Genomic DNA, 17,992 nt, shown 5'->3' on the forward strand with positions numbered 1-17,992 from the left:
GACAGAGGTGTAGGATGAACTACTGGCATGTTTCCAGAGGAGCTAAGATTTTATAGGAGTGAGGAGGACCTGGAAGAAGCAAGGAGGAGAAGAAAAGGTCCCATACCTCCTTCAAACCATGCTGGATATAGCCTGTGAGACATAAATGGCCACCTCTTAAGCACGCTGCAGGGGAGATGGTGTGTTCAGGGACTCAGCCAAGTTTGTCATCAGCAAAATCCTCTATATCCTAAAACTCTTTTCTAAATGATCCTTTGATTTTCTTGCTCTAACAAAAATTTAGGTGTCTCAGAACAGCAAGGCAAAGTACAGTCAGAATAAGTTGAAGGATATGTTCAAAGAAGTTGAGGAAGTAGAGGATTTTGCTAACAACAGACTGTGAATTCCAAAGGGCTCAGTGGAAAGGTTGGAGGCACTGGGGAGAGGTTAGTGACTGGGTCAAATTCTGGGATGCACAATACAGTATAAAGTTAAAGAAATTGAATAATGGGGATTGACCTAGGAGACTTGGATGTCTGGTAGCTTAGAAGCATGTTGAGACTAGTCCTGCTGGTCTTTTAAAGGGACAAATGTATAATTAATTCTAACTGGGGCTTCCTCTTGGAGCTTCAGCATTTTTTTGTGATGAGGCAAGTAGTGGCCTCTGTCCTCTCCCTGAATCACTGTGGCCTGAAGAATGGGATTACAGAGACTATGGAAGCCTAAAATTCAGGGAAGTTGTGTGTGTTTGTGTGCGTGTGCACACTTGCACATGTCTGAGCACTGTGTCTCGGGGATGAGGTTACCTAGAGTTCCCAGGAGACAGGAGAGGATGGTTGCTGAATGGCCAAAGCCAGCACATACTCATTAGAGCCCTTCACCCAGCAACCAGCAAACTTAATACTGTTGACAGAGTAAATTTGGGAAGAGAGTGAGTGGATCCATATAAAAACATCCCCACTCTGGAAGAATAACAGGAAACATTATCTTTAGTGGCATAAAAAAAATCACACAATTTGAGTGGCAGTATTGTATTCTAATTTGATCAAGGATCAAATTGAATTGTATGTCTAAGCACTTACCCATTGCAAAGTCCAGAACTCTTATAACAGTGTGTTATCTCAATTTTGCAAACAATTGCAGTCAAATATTATTACCCACAAGTACATGGGGTCAATTTGTAAGATAATTCTTTTCTTTTTCACAGGAAGAAATGAAAAGATTGCAGAATCCTTTAGAACAAGTTAATGATGGAAAATATTTACTTGAAAAGTAAGTAAAAAATACCAAAGGAAATTAATTATGTTTGAGGTTTAAAAGCTTGCATGGGGAAAAAAAAAACAATCAAACACCTGGCAAGGCAAAAATGAATAAATAAATTTGACGGTTTCTTGCATGGAGATGTCTTTGTGCTGTGTCTGAGGGCTTAAAACTTAACAACCCTGCCCTCTTTTTTGCCGTTTAATCAATGGAGTGTATAGAAGGTAGTCCTAAAATTTGCAAAAAGTTTAAGGGTAACACTAAGACTAATAGAATTAACATTAGAGTAATACTACAGAGGGGTGCCTGGGTGGCTCAGTCAGTTAAGCCTCCAACTTTGGCTCAGGTCATGATCTCATGGTTTGTGGGTTTGAGCCCTGCATTGGGCTCTGCACTGGCAGTGTGGAGCCTGCTTGGGATTCTTTCTCTCAGACTTTCTCTGCCCCTCCCCCCTCCCCCCCTCCCCCCCCATTCCCCTACTCTCCCACTCATATGCTCTCTCTCTCTCTCAAAATAAATAAATAAATTTTAGAAAACAATACTATAGAATGGAACAAAATTGAGCTGAAAAAAAAAACAAGAAAGAGATGAAATTCAATGAGTATATTTTTCATTTAGATTTTTAAAAAATTGTACAATCAGATACATCAGAGATATATTCTGATTTCAGTTTGTGAGTAGATGCTTAGAGGTTTTATCTGATGTTAACACAAGACTATGATTTTATATGACTTCTAAAAATATTACCACAATATTAGACTGGTAATAGGCATGCATTGTCCAGATAAAAGAAAAAATGAACTATCATTTACTGAGCATTTACAATTATCTTCCATATCAGTGAATGCTTACAGATGTTTCCTCATAGAATTCTGATTATAGCCTTTTGACATAGGGATTATTTCCATTTTACAGATAAGGAAAGAGGCTCAGAGAGCTTTCAGCACTTGTCTATTTACTAAGAGTAGTGAGGGTGAGAATCAAAACCACTCATGGATGCCACCAGAGCTCCTGATCTCAAACACTGGCTAAGTCTCAATGCCAAGCCCATGTGAGTGTCACCCGTGGCTCTGGGTATCACATTTAAAAAGCCCGTAGACCTTCCCAAGAGCATCAGAGGAGGTCAGTTAAAATTGTGAGTTTCTGGGACCATATGAAACTACTACAGAGAGCTGAAGATGTGTACTGGACAAAAGAAATCTCAGAGGGAGCATAATGACTTTCCTTAATGATTTGAAGGAATTTTCCCATTAAAAAGGGGCCAAATTGCTCTTCTTGCTCTAAAGGGCATAACAAGAATCAGTGAGCAGGATTTACGGAGAAACAGCTTTGTGACTCAGAAAAAGAATAACTATTGTAAAAATTCAGCCTGCCCAACAGAATGGACTTCTTTATTAAGGAATGAGATGACAGACACTAAAAGTGCCCATCTGAGATGCTGTTGAAAACATTCCTGAAAATGGAAAATCTTGAATATGATTCCTTTCTCTGATTTTATCCTAGCTTTGTGAGTCTGAACTAAGTATTTAAATACCCTGAACACAGTTTCCCGTGCAGATAATAACACTGACTTGACAGTCTTGGTGAGGGCCTTAAATAAGACACCCACAATAGCCCAGTGGCTGCAATGTCAGCCCCTTCTCTTTCCATCTGGGTGGCTGTTTGGACTAGACACATTCAGGTTCATTCTGTCTCCGTGATTCTAAGAATTTGCCGTGTCATCACTTGAAGGACAGTTTTCAGCAGTTTGATCAAATGAAGTTTCTGCGTTATCTTCAGATTGAATTTATCCTTATTATGGTGTGCCCTCACCATTACCATCACTAGAACTATATAAATAATAACTAAAAAGTTTTTGTGTAACTAGAAAGATTTTCCTTTATGGAGATTAGTGTGGTAATGACATTAGATAAGTGATTGTTCATCCTGGATGCCTTTAGAATCACCTGGAAGTTAGTAAAGATGGCATAAGCCTTGGTGTAAGCTCCACCCTAGACGAATTGAATCTGAATCTCTGAGGATGAGATCTTGAAATTAGTATTTCTCAAAGTTCCCTCCATGTAATTCTAATGAGGAGCTGGGGTGAGAACCAGTGGTCTAGGTACATTTTAGATTCCTTGTGGTTATTCAGTAATCTCACCGTGGCTTAATTTTCTTAGGACACACTTACTCTGTGACGTTCAGCCCTTTCGATATTGGGCTGCTGAGCCAATGGTCAAGAATGAATTCTTGAGATGTTTTTGGTGCAAAAAGGTGTTTTTATTAAAGTACAGGGACAAGACCCATGGGAAGAAGGAGCTGTGCTATGATTGTGAGGAATGATTGATTATATACTTCTAGGTTGGGTGTGGGAGCAGATAGAGATAAAGGAAGTCATTAAAGAGATTTCCATATGTTAAAGAAGACTACAGGGTCCTGGAGGTCTGGCTATTCTCAAAGGTTGCTTTTACTCTCTAGCAAAACATCAACATTAAGGCAGCCATGAGTTCCCTGAGGAGTGTCACGCCCTGCATGTCTCAGGTATTTATCAATGGGCTGCGAGTTGTAAGGAAATTTAATTTTATCTATATTTCTCTTGCCTTTGTTCTCCTCATCACTTTTATCTATTAAGTTAGGTTGTGCTGGTATTTCATTATTGATTTTAATGTAAAAAGTGAACTCCAGAAGTTTTTTTCTTGCTAATTGATCACAACTCTGTATTGAACTTCTCGCTAATCCCAACATGTATCTTTCCCAGCTTTCTGCTCTCAAGAAGATTTGTGAAGATTAATGGCATATATGTGGGCCTCTGCCTCCTCTTTCCTTCCCTATTCTTTCCTTCTTATTGTCCAGAAGCCTGGGAAAGCTAAAAGCTTCTGGAAATGGCCAATCTGCTTTGCATGCTTATTTTTCCTTATCATGATTGAGGAATTCCAGAGATGGGAATTAAAGTCTCCCCTCAAAGCACACAAGCCTGTGGGGTAAGCTTCGCTTTCATGTTTGTCCAGGACAGAGAGAGAACAAACAATGGCTGCCAGCCCTAAGGGCTCTACCCATTTGCCTGTAATTCTAGAGATTTTCCTGCTTTGCTTCGGGGCAGGTCTGTGTCCTTGAAAGCTGTCAAATTTGATTGAAAAACTGGTGTGCTCTGAGTGAGCAGTTAGGCATTTCATTATAGCTGTAGCTGACTTAGGTGCTGATGTAAATCACCTCAGCTACTTGAAATGGCCATAAGTTAAGTGATAGTGGTGTCATAGCAGTTGATCAGTTATTCCCCCTTGGAACATTACATTTATTCTGAATGCTCAACAGGGTTTTGTGGTAGACAGAGTGAAGAGAGGGGGAGCTGCAACTCTGTTCTACTTGAGACTATGCGCAGGGCCAGTCCAGGTCATTTGTACACACATACGTGCACATATTCAATAACACTTTCTATGTGCTCATAAACAGAAGAGTAATTAGTAATGCCATTATTTAAGAGCCTGCTTATGATTCTGTTGTTTTTGATAATCATTTATTAACTTAAGTAAGACCTTAGGGTGACTGCTATTTGTTGTAAATATTGAATCAAGCTGGGTTTCTGGTGCGAAATATATGATTGCAAGCCACACATTCACCTCACATATAATCATTTTATTACCAACAGGTAATTATTGATGGAATGAGATAAAGCTATCCAATTAAAACCTACAGGTATTCACAGTTTATAGTTTGTTGAGGATGTATAACTGTAAATTGTAATTTATTATTATAAATTTTTTTTTTCTGTTTTTGAAAACTTGAGTTTTGCCTTTGGTTGCTGTATAACTAGAGGTCCCACAACACCTCACATGTATCCCTATTGCCCAATTTACTAATATGCTATTAAGGGGGTTAGTTAACAAAATCTTAAAGTATCTTTCTTATAAGGCTTTTGTCCCTACAAGATCATAAAATTGCAAAAACAACACTTTCCATGCCAACTGACCCTGCATTAAGTCCCTCTGTTTCCCCTTTAATAACATCTGTCACTCTTGTAATTGCTTGTTTAATATCCACCATCTCTTAGATTGTAAAACCATAGAACACGGAACATGTCTAGTGTTTTCACCATTGTGTCACTTGTGCTTTGCCTCATTTCTGGCACATAGAAGATACACAATATATTTATAAATGAATGAATAAGGATGAATTAATAATGGACTCAGAATACCAGTGGCATGGAGCAAAAAGAGTACAGCACTTTTTTCCTTGCCCCTTAATATCCCAGCTAGGCCACCACAAGGCTATATTGTGCTGATGGCACCACCTACTGGCCAAGTAGGAATTTATTTAATCTATATGTTTCTCCACCTTTTTTGGTTATTCCTTTATAAAGAGGAGAAAGTCCTAGAGATACTTCCAGCTCAATTGTTTTTCTTATCTTTTTCCTTTCTTTACTAGAACCACAACCTGGTCCTCATTATGAGACCAATTTGAATACCCTTCTAAATATTTTCTTTTTTTTTCCCTTCTAACTATTTTCCATCCCTCTCCTTGTCACTGCTATTAAAAATCACCCTTAAACATCCCATTCAACTTTTCCTGCTCTAAATACTTTATGTTTCCCCACAGCAATGTTTTTCAAACTATAGATAACAATCCACTGATGGTTTGTTAAATCAATTTGATGGTTCACCACTGAAATGTAATATAAAAAATCTGAAATATAATAAAAGATATCAGCATACATTACATGTAGTTGGGGAAATAATATTTCTTGAAATTTTTGTTTCAGTTTTAATGAACACATATGTACACATACACATCCCCTTAGCACACGCATGTGTCTTGGATTGGGATGTCAAATATTTGACGTATGAAAACCACAGTCAGTAGCATTAAGTTGAATAAGTATGATATTAAAATCCTTCAAGCAGTATTTTGTGTTTATGAAACTTGAGTTTCAATGTGGTTTCTGCTGTACAGTGACTTGAGCATAACCTCTTTGAGCTTCAGATTTCTCATCTGTACAATGGGGAAAATACATACTTGGTAGAGGCTACTGTGAAAATTTAATAAGATAATACATATAAAATGTTTATGACAGTGTTTTGTATATATTATGCGGCCAATGACTATTAGTTTTCTGCTTATCCAAACTTATTTTCTACTTTTATCCTCGACTTTCACCAAATTGTTCTTTGTTATCTAAAAATAGCCTGAGTTTTTTCACCTCTAATCCTTTGTTTTAATATGTCTCATATGTATTACCTTTCACATCTTAACCTAATTCCTGTCCATTCTACAAAACCCAGATCAACTACCACCATCTCCACAAAATCTTCCTTGATCACTGTAACACCCAGTGATTGTCTAATAAACTCATTAGAAGCAGTGATCATATATCTATGGATATAGAATTTTCCAGGGCAGAGATTCATGCTTTGACAAAGCTTACAGAATAAAAGAAGGAAAGGTTCAATGGCAGTGGCACCATTGAAGGGTGAGAATGAATGAGATACATTCTCTACAACTTGGTTAATTCCATGGGATTTATAACACCCTCCTTCAGTTTTTTTCTCCCCCCAAAGTGGCCCAATATTCTGCTTTTCTCTTTGCTTAAAGGAAATGACTCTCATGCCTTAAATATGAATGTTGAGCTAAGGAGTAAAAATCAAAAGAATAGCAAATGTAAAAAAACAACGTTTTCTTTTTATGGTGTGGTTATTTATCCATTATCTATCAATAGGAGACTTTAGGACTCTGTGAATTCATTAAAATGAACAAAATTGGATATATATCAGCTTTTTCAAATAAATACAAATTATCAATATTATTTTTATAAAGGTTAACTCTCTGTATTCAACTATATTGAGGCATTATTTCTGTTTCTAGTCACCAGATGGCCATGGATATGGAGAATAATATTGAAAAATATCACCTCAATCTACAGCCCCTGGAATCAAAGGTGAAAATGTAAGTTATTTCAAAGTTTACATTAAAACATTACAGTTCTCATTTTATGAACTTCTACACTACTCTTGAATTTGGGGGTCTAAGAATTAAACATTTACTTGTTTCATATTTGTGTTAAACATTTCTGTTATGAACAGCAACAAAGCCGTTTTGGGCGAACAGCACCATCTACTGGATGGTGTGGGGGAATTATTATATTGTCATCCCATCATCGTTTCTTGGTTTTCCCCTTTTAGACAGAGTGCATTTTCTGCTGTTTTGTCTTAGTAACTTGGTTAATTCCACCTTGGAAAACTTGGTTATTTTTATATCATGCCATTTCTTTTATCACACACACATGCGCGCACACACACAGGTTAATGCTCTGAGAAGCATGTATCCAAGAATTTTAACATGTCTGAGCCTGGCTAGGATCACTGATAATTTACAAAAAAGCCCAAAGAGGAATCTTTTAGAAAAGAAGTCACCCTGAAGAAGGGAGACTTCAGGTGTACAACTTTAAAGAACAATAAGCCATGGATTTGGGAACTGAGACAGAAATGATGCAGATATATAATATCCTGCTGGATAAAAGCAAATATTAACATAAACCCTTGTAAATCTACATTAGCCCTGGATATCAGTAAAAAGCTTGTATCTGAATGAGAACAGTGGGATACCTTCAAGATAAAGTTCAGACATGGCTTCTGAACCGGTTGGGTCCCCCACTGTAGGAAGCCCTATGTCATGCTTACTAAATGAATAATAAATCAGGCTACCAAATTTATGCAAGCAATGTGTCAGCCTCACTACACAGGATGTTAGTTTTCAAACATAGGTTGTTTTATCCTTAGGAATTTTCTCATTAAGATAACGTCCTCTTAAATGAAAAAGTGCTGGAATGGAAAGTTGTTTGTGTGAAAAATTAGAGTGTTTAATTTGAATGCTGAAATGAAGCTAGGAATCCTCCCTGGTGTTTTTTGGTTTTCATCGTCTCTGATATGTATAGGCAGAGGGGCAGGTGCCAGGAGGAGGAGCAGGCAAAGAAAAAATCTCTCTGCCTGGGATTCCAGCCAGCTCAGAGAGTCTGGGACTTAATGTGTAGCTGGCTTGATGGAGGAATCTTAGGTCAGTGAGGTGCAGAAAGAATGGTTTTATCTCTTCTAATAACTCTGAACCCCATTTCCACTCACTGGAGGGGGATGAGGGAGAGAAAACTTAATATTGTCCAATAATGGAATTTGAGTCCCATCAGAGAATTTAGTCCAGTTCAGTGACTCTTGTCTAATCTGGTTATTAAATTCTTAACTCTCATGACAGGTTGAACATCTCCCCTCTATACACATTAGACTTTTCCTGCAGCTGTGCAGCCTGCTGTCCTCTCTAGTCTCTCCTCTTTCTAGTTGTCCCTTCTCCTTGTTATCCCTCTCCCACCCCTCATGTGCCAAACACCCAACTGCCCCAAGATTTTCATTAATGGTAAACATTGCACTCCCAGGCAGTTGTTTCCTTAAAAATAGGGGTCGGGACATTGTGGGAAGCGCATTTCATCTCCCCTGAGTCTTCCACCAATGGTGTAGGCTGTGTTTCTCATTATGTCCCTTGCTCTGCTGGGACATCTCCCTCAGGCTGACCTTGGCATCCTCAAGGGGGTGAATTTTGGCATACCCTCCTCCCCACTTCCCAAAGGATGTTCTTTAGACCTGCAGAGCACTGGGTATGAAAGATGGGACCTTGTCCCAGGTTCAAGAGTCACTGTCACACTGCACAGGCTTTCTGTTAAGGTCTTCTTTTGTTGGTGGGAACCTGCTGAACATCTGTCTTCCTGTGGTAGGTAGAGAGAAGTAGGGAAAGCGATGGTTACTACACTATAAAATCCGCTTTACTGGAAACTCTCCTCTCCCTTCTCTGATGAGGAGGAGAGAGGGAGACTAAGTTCCATTGAAGGTTTTCTGGACAGTCCAACCTCTGCAACCCCTGAGGTGGGATGCATTTTGGCAGGCCAGTCTCTGAGTGTAAAAGATAATAAGGCCAGATGAGAACTGTTCTCAGGTGTGGGCTGCCTCCATTTTATACCTGCACTGATGGGAACCCAAGGTGGAGGTTGGATGGGGCAGGAAAGACTCTCAGTTGTTTCCTCATACTCAGGCCAACTAAAAAGAAAAGGATTTGATAAGGAAGCCTAAACCTCTATGTGGAGTGCAAAGTATCAGTGGAAGTAGAGACCTCCAGGGAAAGGACACATGTGAGTATGTGGATGGAATTTAGAGGAAATGTCAGGAAGGGTGCATTACCTGGTTCACGAATGCGACCATTAACAGGTAATTTTGAGTTTTAGAGTTGGAGGATCAAAGGACCGCATTGAAAGGGCAAAAGCAATCAAGATTGCACAGCTATTAATAAAAAGTAATTTTGGGGAGGTGAAAGGCAGGTTTTCTGAGGGTCGAACAAAAGCAAGCCTCTCAAGTCAGAAAACTTGGTGAAAGCAAAAGTAATAAGTGAAAGCACCACAGTGAAGGCTGTCAATGCAACTCGAAGACTAAAGACAAATATGTTAGGAGGCAAGGCTGGAACGAGGGCCTGAGGAAGAAGGCTCACATCAAGGAGCACATGCTTTAGCACAGAGGCCTGACTGCAAAGGAAGGAAATGGACTCTCCAAACTCCATAAAACTGCTACCCTTTACATGGGGTCACATCTTGGATGTAATAAGATCCAAAACCCACCTTCTAAATACAAACTGTCCCTTAACAGTTGTTCGTTAGGTGTGCGCAATCCCTGTCCTGATGTTTTAACCATGTATTTATTTTATTATTGAACAACATAGACATCTGTTGAATACAGATCATCTTTTGAAAGTCTGCTCATTAAATGTGCCCAATTCCTCTCCTTATTTTTTATTAATGTATTTGATTTAGTGATAAAAAAAAACCTTTAGATTCTATAAAAGACAGAGAGACAGACAGACACACTGGAGGAAAAAGACAATTCCCAAAAGAATTTAAAAGATATTTCTCAAAGAAGCCTTGTTAGACTGCATTTGTTTGAGAGTAATGCCTATCAACTTTAGTCAAAAGCTTAATTAAAAGAAGATATGAGAGAAGAATGGTTGAAAGCATAGACTTTGGAGTTAGAGCAAATAAGGCAAATCCCAGCTCTGCTCCCTACCCACTGTGTGACCTGGGAGCACTGCTTACCTGTCTGGGCCACAGTTGCACTTCTCTATATGATGAGAACACTAACCGTGTCTTAAAGGATTGTAGTGAACTTTCAATGAGAAAATCCTCCCTGCCAAAATTCTGACCGAATGCATCTTTTCCATGGGAGTTACACTGTTCCAAACACGTTTTGTATGCCAAACTGGGCTAAGAAAATATTGCCCATAAAGATCCTCAGGAATCCAGCTTATCGTGTCAATGTATGTGATTAGCACACATTGCTTAAAAATTTTTGAAAGTGTTTGATTTTCTTAAGTGATTATAATGATTTATCTAGGGCCTCTATTGGTCACGTTTGAGGCTGACTTAGCTACCTTATCCTTGACTCCTTGAAAGAATTACACAAAGGTTATTGTTATTCCTGTTTTTTTGGGTAAGCACAATGTAGGCCAATAACTTTAGTGCTTTGCCCAAAGGCCACAGCTAATGAGAAGTAAAACTGAGCAAGAACCTACATCTCTCTAAACGTACTGAGTTTCTGGGGGGTTCCAGTTCACGATGGCTATGCAGGAAGATCTTGAACTCACCTCCTCCCACAGGCATTACTGACTCTACAGCCACATATGGAACAATATCCCCTGAAAAAAAAAAACCTAAAAACTGGTGGAGCAACACCTTGACATCACGCAAATGAGAGGGAAACCACATCAAAACAGGTAGGAAAGGCTAGGACATAATCTTGCAGTAAACCCCACCCTGAGCACAGTGACTCACAGTCAGGAGGGAATTCAAAACACAGAGCTCCTTCCTGCCTGAGGAAAGAAGGATTGTACTCTACACCAGGCACCCCCACTACTAAGACCAGCACCTGAAAGACGAGCCCTCAAAACATATACAGCTTTGAAGACCAAAGGGGTTCCAGTGCCTGTGAGACCTACAGGTCTGTGGCCAACTGAAGATGGCTCTTAAAGAGCCCGCATGCATGGATTCACCAGTCCCAGGGCCCCATGCAGAAGTATCCCTTTGAAAAGTACCCAGACTTTATGTGAAAAGACTGGTTTCCTAATTTTAAAGTATTAGTCTGAGAGGCAGGGGCCTGCTAGGATATTCTCTGGGGTCAGAGAATGGTGGGAGCCATCTTCCTGCTCTCTGCCTTGCTAAAGCTGGTGGGTGCCATCTTTTAAATTTTTTTCCTTTTTATTCTTTACCTTCTTTCTCTTTTCTTTCTTCTTCTCTTTTCTGTTTTGGTGGGTGCCTCTTTGCATTCTCCGTCTTTCTTGCTCCAGCCAGTGAGCACCATCCTGTACTCTCCGTCTGCTGCACTCCAGAATACCATCTCCCAGATGACAGCTTCTACACAGGTTGGGGGCCTGGTGTTGGTGACTGTCACCCAGAGAACACCCCTTATCACCTGGCTCTGGAGGCCAAGGGGTTTGGATTCCTGGGTTCCATGGAGCTGTGGCAGTTAGACAGTTCTTGGCAGACCATCATTCCTGAGACACTGCATAGACAGCAGACTGAAACACACATTCACTCTTTCTGAGAAAGAGGCCTATTTACTGGTCCACGAGCTTTGGTCTGAGTGACAGGCTTCTGGTTTCAAACATATCTCGGGTCCTCCATGGGAGTCTCAGGTAATGGAGGCCAGTGAATGCAATCTCCGTGCTCTCCCTTGCTCCAGCTCACTGGAGTCTTAGAGAAAGGAGCTTAGACCTTGTCTGGTGCCCTGATTTTTGAAGCTGCTGCCAGGGTATACCTCCCCACTGCCTGGCTCTGGTGTGACTTTCAGGCCCCATAGGACAGTAACCAGTAGACAGAGTCTTTAACAGCTACCGCTACCAGGGTACAGCAAGAGGCTACAGACCCAGGAGCTCACTACGATGTAAAAGAGGCCTATTAGCTTATCATCATAGCTGCAGCCTGAAGGGCAGGCTTTTAATTAAACACACATTGAAGGACTGACTATAAACCTTTTCTGAGACCTCGGAGGCCAGGTACTACCTTTAAACTCTCCCTCTGCCACACTCCAGAGTACTAACATGTCTTGGACAGGAGCTCTTATATGTGTCTGGTATAAGAGCCAGACTTTACATCCCAGTCTGTAGATCTGGTACCCTGATTTTTGTGGCTGCTGCCCAGGAGATACCCTTTGATCGCTTGGTTCTGGTGACCAGGGGGGCTTACATTCCTGGGTCCTATGGGAATGTAACAATTGGAGAGACAGCAGGCTTCCACCACAGGGCCCTGAATAGACAGCAGATGGAACACACCCTTAGCCACTCTGTAAAAGAGGCCTACTTGCTTGATGTGGAGCTTGGGCCTTAGAGGGCAGACTTCAGATTTGGCACACATCTACAGGCTACAGATATGCTCTTAGGGAACATAGGCCGGGGGATACTGTCTTTGTGCTCTCCTTAGGCCTCATTACAGCTCAGCCAAATCTCCCAGAAAGAAGATAATACACTTACCTGGAGTCCCAAATTTTGCAACTGCTACCCAGATCAACTGGCTGTGGAGGCCAACACAGTTTACAATTGCAGCCCCACGGGAATGTTTACATTTGCTTACTTTAAAAGCTTCTGCCTGAGGGTCTGGCTTCCAATCGGCCTGAATTTAGGTGCTGATTAAGATCCTCCCCTTTAGGGAGATTTTAGCATAGCTTCCACTACTGGGAGCTATTAAAAATAAAATAGGCTTATGGGGCGCCTGGGTGGCGCAGTCGGTTAAGCGTCCGACTTCAGCCAGGTCACGATCTCGCGGTCCGTGAGTTCGAGCCCCGCGTCAGGCTCTGGGCTGATGGCTCGGAGCCTGGAGCCTGTTTCCGATTCTGTGTCTCCCTCTCTCTCTGCCCCTCCCCCGTTCATGCTCTGTCTCTCTCTGTCCCAAAAATAAATAAAAGTTGAAAAAAAAATTAAAAAAATAAAAATAAAAAAATAAAATAGGCTGCTTAGACAATCACAAAGGTTTGAGAGACAGCCAACAGCTAAGGCAGGTTGAACAATAAGCTTTATCTGCTGCATAAGGCCGACCATTTAATACTCCAAGAGGTGACTGTTTCATCTAATGCATAGAAAGTGGCAGTATCAAGGAAGATGAAGAAACAGAGGTATGTGTTCCAAATGAAAGAACAAGATGAAACCTCAGAAAAAAAAACCCTTTAATGTGGGGTGCCTGGGTGGCTCAGTCGGTTAAGCAGCCGACTTCGGCTCAGGTCATGATCTCGAGGCTCAGGTCATGATCTCGCGGTCTGTGAGTTGGAGCCCCTTGTCAGGCTCTGTGCTGACAGCTCAGAGCCTGGAGCCTGTTTCATATTCTGTGTCTCCCTCTCTCTGACCCTCCCCTGTTCATGGTCTGTCTCTCCCTGTCTCAAAAATAAATAAAACGTTAAAAAAAAACTTTAAGGTAACAGAAATAAATAATTTATATAATAAAGAGTTTAAAGTAATGCTCTTAAAATCACTGAACTTGGGAGAAGAATGGATAAGCACAGTGAGAACTTCAGTGAAGAGATGGAAAATATAAGAAAGTTCCAAATAGAAATCACAGAGCTGAAGAATGTAATAAAAATGTTTAGTATCTAAGCACACCTCTTCATGAGGTAAAACTTTATCTTCTTTGAGGTCTGGGACCCAATGTTAGGAAAACATATTTGTTGATCACCTACTTACTGTATTTCTAGAACTGTGGTGATATGGTGGACATGTGTATTCACTGCCATCAAGAGATTCACAATCTAGTGGAGGAAGAAGACTTGTTGGAAAAGAGTTGTCTGGATTAGCCTAATCTTCTTTTTGAACAGTTAATATCTTCCAGAGCTGCTATTCTCTTTCATGGACTCCATAGTCTCTGTGTGCCTTATTTCTAAAGTGCCTTCTTAATCTTCGTAAAGAGTGTTATAGAGGCAAGACCCAAGTTGCTCAAATTCCCATCTGTGAGGGAGTTAGGGGTTGCTGACTGTCAAGATGGTCATAGGTGTTGATGAAGGAACCTGCAGAAAGATCCAGAAGAATGTAGGTCCATGATGCTTTGGAAGTACCAACAGTCAAAGTAGGAAGTACCAACAATCAAAGGAAGTCAGGAGTTACAAACTAGGAAGAAACTGGAATGGAGTGGAAGCAGGCTAGAGATACAGGCAAATGCTGTGGGGAATGTGCCTATTGCGTGCAGCGGCCCGTTCCTGGCATTTGGGCAGGTTTATATCAGGATACAGGGTTGAGGCAGACACCAAATAATGAAAACATGGTACAATCTGTTAGGGTAGTTTTAAAACACACATAGAAAATTTAACTAACACTTGCTGAAGAGACTGTCTTTATTCCATTGGATATTCTTTCCTACTTCGTCAAAGATTAAACTGGACAGCTACATGCAGAAAAATGAACCTGAATCATTTTCTTACACCATACACAAAAATGAACTCAAAATGGATGAAAGACCTAAATGTAAGACAGGAAGACATCAAAATCCTTGAGGAGAAAGTGGACAAAAACCTCTTTGACCTTGGCTGTAGCAACTTCTTACTCAACGTGTCTCCATAGGCGAGGGAAACAAAAGCAAAAATGAACTATTGGGACCTCATCAAAATAAAAAGCTTCTGCACAGTGAAGGAAATAATCAGCAAAACTAAAAGGCAACTGACAAAATGGGAGAAGATATTTGCAAACATCATGTCAGATAAAGGGTTAGTATCCAAAATCTGTAAAGAACTTATGAAACTCAACACCTAAAAACCATTCCAGTGAAGAAATGGGCAAAAGACATGAAAAGACACTTCTCTGAAGAAGACATCCAGATGGCCAACAGACACATGAAAAAATGCTCAACATCACTCATCATCAGGGAAATACCAATCAAAACCACAGTGAGATACCACCTCACACCTGTCAGAATGGCTAACATTAACAACTCAGGCAACAACAGATGTTGGTGAGGATGTGGAGAAAGAGGAACTCTTTTGCATTGCTGGTGGGAATGCAAACTGGTGTAGCACTCTGGAGAACAGTATGGGGTTCCTCAAAAAACTAAAAATACAACTACCCTGCGACCAAGCAATTGCACTACTAGGTATTTATCCAAGGGATATAGATATGCTGTTTCAAAGGGGCACATGCACCCCCATGTTTATAGCAGCACTGTCAACAATAGCCAAAGTATGGAAAGAGCCCAAATGTCCATCGATGGATGAATGGATAAAGAAAATGTGGTATATATATACAATGGAGTGTTACTCAGCAATCAAAAAGAATGAAATCTTGCCATTTGCAACTATGTGGATGGAACTAGAGGGTATTATGCTAAGCAAAAATAGTCAGAGAAAAACAAGTATCATATAACTTCACTCATATGAGGGCTTTAAGAGACAAAACAGATGAACATAAGAGAAGGGAAGCAAAAATAATATAAAAACAGGGAGGGGGACAAAAACATAAGAGACTCTTAAATATGGAGAACAAACAGAGGGTTGCTGAAGGGGTTGTGGGAGGGGGGATGGGCTAAATGGGTAAGGGGCATTAAGGAATCTACTCTTGAAATCATTGTTGCACTATATGCTAATTAACTTGGATATAAATTTAAAAAAATTAATAACAGGCTTAAACAAATAGGGGTTCTACTTACCTACTCAAAGTCAGCATGTGACAAGCCAAACCCATCATCTTGCTCTCTTCTCCCTTTCTGCCTTTTGCTGAACCATGAAGTGGTAACACAATGTAATGGGGAGACAGGGGATCTGGTCCAAATGTTGTGTCTGTCAGTTAGCTCCCATTTGTTCCCTGAAACTTGTCGAGGACTCCTGTTTGCAAGTAACAGATACTCAACTCAAAGTAACTTACGAATGAAAAAGAGATTATATTAGATCATCTAACAGAAACATCCAGGGGCTGATGTGCTTCAAGCACAGCTAGATAGAGGGGATACAGGGAGTCAAGCATCGTCAGATATCTCTGTGCTCCTTTTCTGTAAGCTTTGCTCTACACATTTTGCTTTATTCTTGTGTGGGCTCTGCCAACATTGTTGGCCATGGGTTGGTGGGTCCCCAAAGAAAAATGAGGCTGAAACAAAAAAAAAAAAAAAAGGAGAAATTAACGTTGGGCAAGCAAAACTACCACTATGTTAATAGTAGCATCTTCCTCAAAGCCCACTTGTGGTTAGGATTGAATGGGAGAATACACGTAAAAGAGCTATATGTAATTAGATGTTATCTCCAAAGATATTCAGACTTGTGGCCTCTTTGATGGTGCCTTTTTTTCCCATCCCCAAATTCAGCCCTACTTGAGTCATAATGTATTTTGAAATTGTAAAAATTATTTGGTAACATTTAAGAACTAGTAACTTTCAAATAAAAACCCAGATTTCTGACTATCCTTGATAAGTAGTAAGTCCTGGCAACGATCAACTGTGTCAAGATGGGGTTCCCCCTCACAAGGAGCAGATACTGCCCAGTCTTCCCCCAGCCTAGCCCCAGGAGACGTCTGGGATCCTTTCCTGTCTTCACAGCCTGATGTCCTACCACTTTTCTCTAGGAACCTCCTGCCTTCTGCCTGGTACCCACACTTCAAGGCTTTGCCCAAAGACCTTTCCTCTTCCTTCCTACCAATCTAGATCCCATATATCCTACAAGTCTAATTAAAGTACCAGGACTCCCTCAAATCTCCTCTAAGCATCCCAGCTCTCAGAGCTTTGTCTTTGAGATAAGGACATCTTCTATGTAAGGGCATCCAGTGACAACCAGGACTGCACAGGCTGTGAGTCCCAAAGTGGCTGTGAGTACTTGGGGGAGCCACTGGCACTGTAAAACAGACAGGGATGTGTATAGAGATGGCAGAGGTAGGCGATTATTCCTGAGATAGAAGATAAATCGGAACTGACCAAGCAAAAAAGTTATTGAAAAATTTATTTATCATCTACTTTGAAATAAACCTCTATATTTATAATTCAAAATATAGGAACACACAAAACGTGCTCCTTTACTGCAACCAGCCTTTGAAGAATTATACTGATAGCACAGCTTAGTTTTAGAAGTAAAAATGTCAAGGTAGTTGGTGGTGTTCAGGGTTTACTCTGCAGCCTTAAAGGAGACTCGTGAGTAGGAATTGTGGTACAGCTATAATAAGAAGGATGAAGAGTGATTTCCCATGACTGATGGATGAGGGCTTCTACATTTTGTTTTAATTCCCTCTTATGGCAAAATAACATTTGGAGAGTGTATTTAGAGAACTAATATTAGAATAATTTAATCATCAAAGGTCTCATCGGTGTCGTCAAATGGGAGTAAATAGTGTGTGATGTAAACAGTTTCCTATGATTCAGGGAGTAATAACATGATTCCACATGTAAAAATATCCAGGGTCACAATTTAGATAATAGTGATGTAGCTGGCCTCTCATTTTTAACTTCTGAGTTAAAAAGGAAAAAAATATAGTATAATATACCTTCAACTAAGTAAAATTGTTTCCATATATGTGGACAAGGATGGTGAGACAAATATTCAAAAATTAAATTAGATTTTTTATTAAGGAAGTGAGGAGGCTTATAGGAGTTTTTAATACATATTTTAAAAGTATTTAATCTCGACACATTCTCTGTCAACTAAAAGAGGATATCCATCCACTAGGAATAAAGGAATATTGTCTTCTTAAGGAACATTGTCTGACTTAAGGAAAACTGATATGTCACTTTCCAGATACCACAGAACTTGGAAGG

At 40.3% G+C, this 17,992-nt stretch overlaps 1 protein-coding gene across 1 annotated transcript in view; it reads left to right on the forward strand.

Annotated features, from left to right (window-relative positions):
* Positions 1–1,192: 1,192 nt before the first annotated feature.
* LOC115523666 (schwannomin-interacting protein 1) overlaps positions 1,193–17,992 on the forward strand; it is a 586,877-nt gene continuing 570,077 nt past the window's right edge. The window contains exons 1-2 of the mRNA XM_030329855.1: positions 1,193–1,251; positions 7,075–7,155. Coding sequence (XP_030185715.1) covers positions 1,193–1,251; positions 7,075–7,155 — 140 coding nt within the window. The remainder of the gene's footprint in view (positions 1,252–7,074; positions 7,156–17,992) is intronic.

The sequence above is a fragment of the Lynx canadensis genome, chromosome C2 (genome assembly GCF_007474595.2).
Source record: "Lynx canadensis isolate LIC74 chromosome C2, mLynCan4.pri.v2, whole genome shotgun sequence".
Classification (NCBI taxonomy): domain Eukaryota; kingdom Metazoa; phylum Chordata; class Mammalia; order Carnivora; family Felidae; genus Lynx; species Lynx canadensis.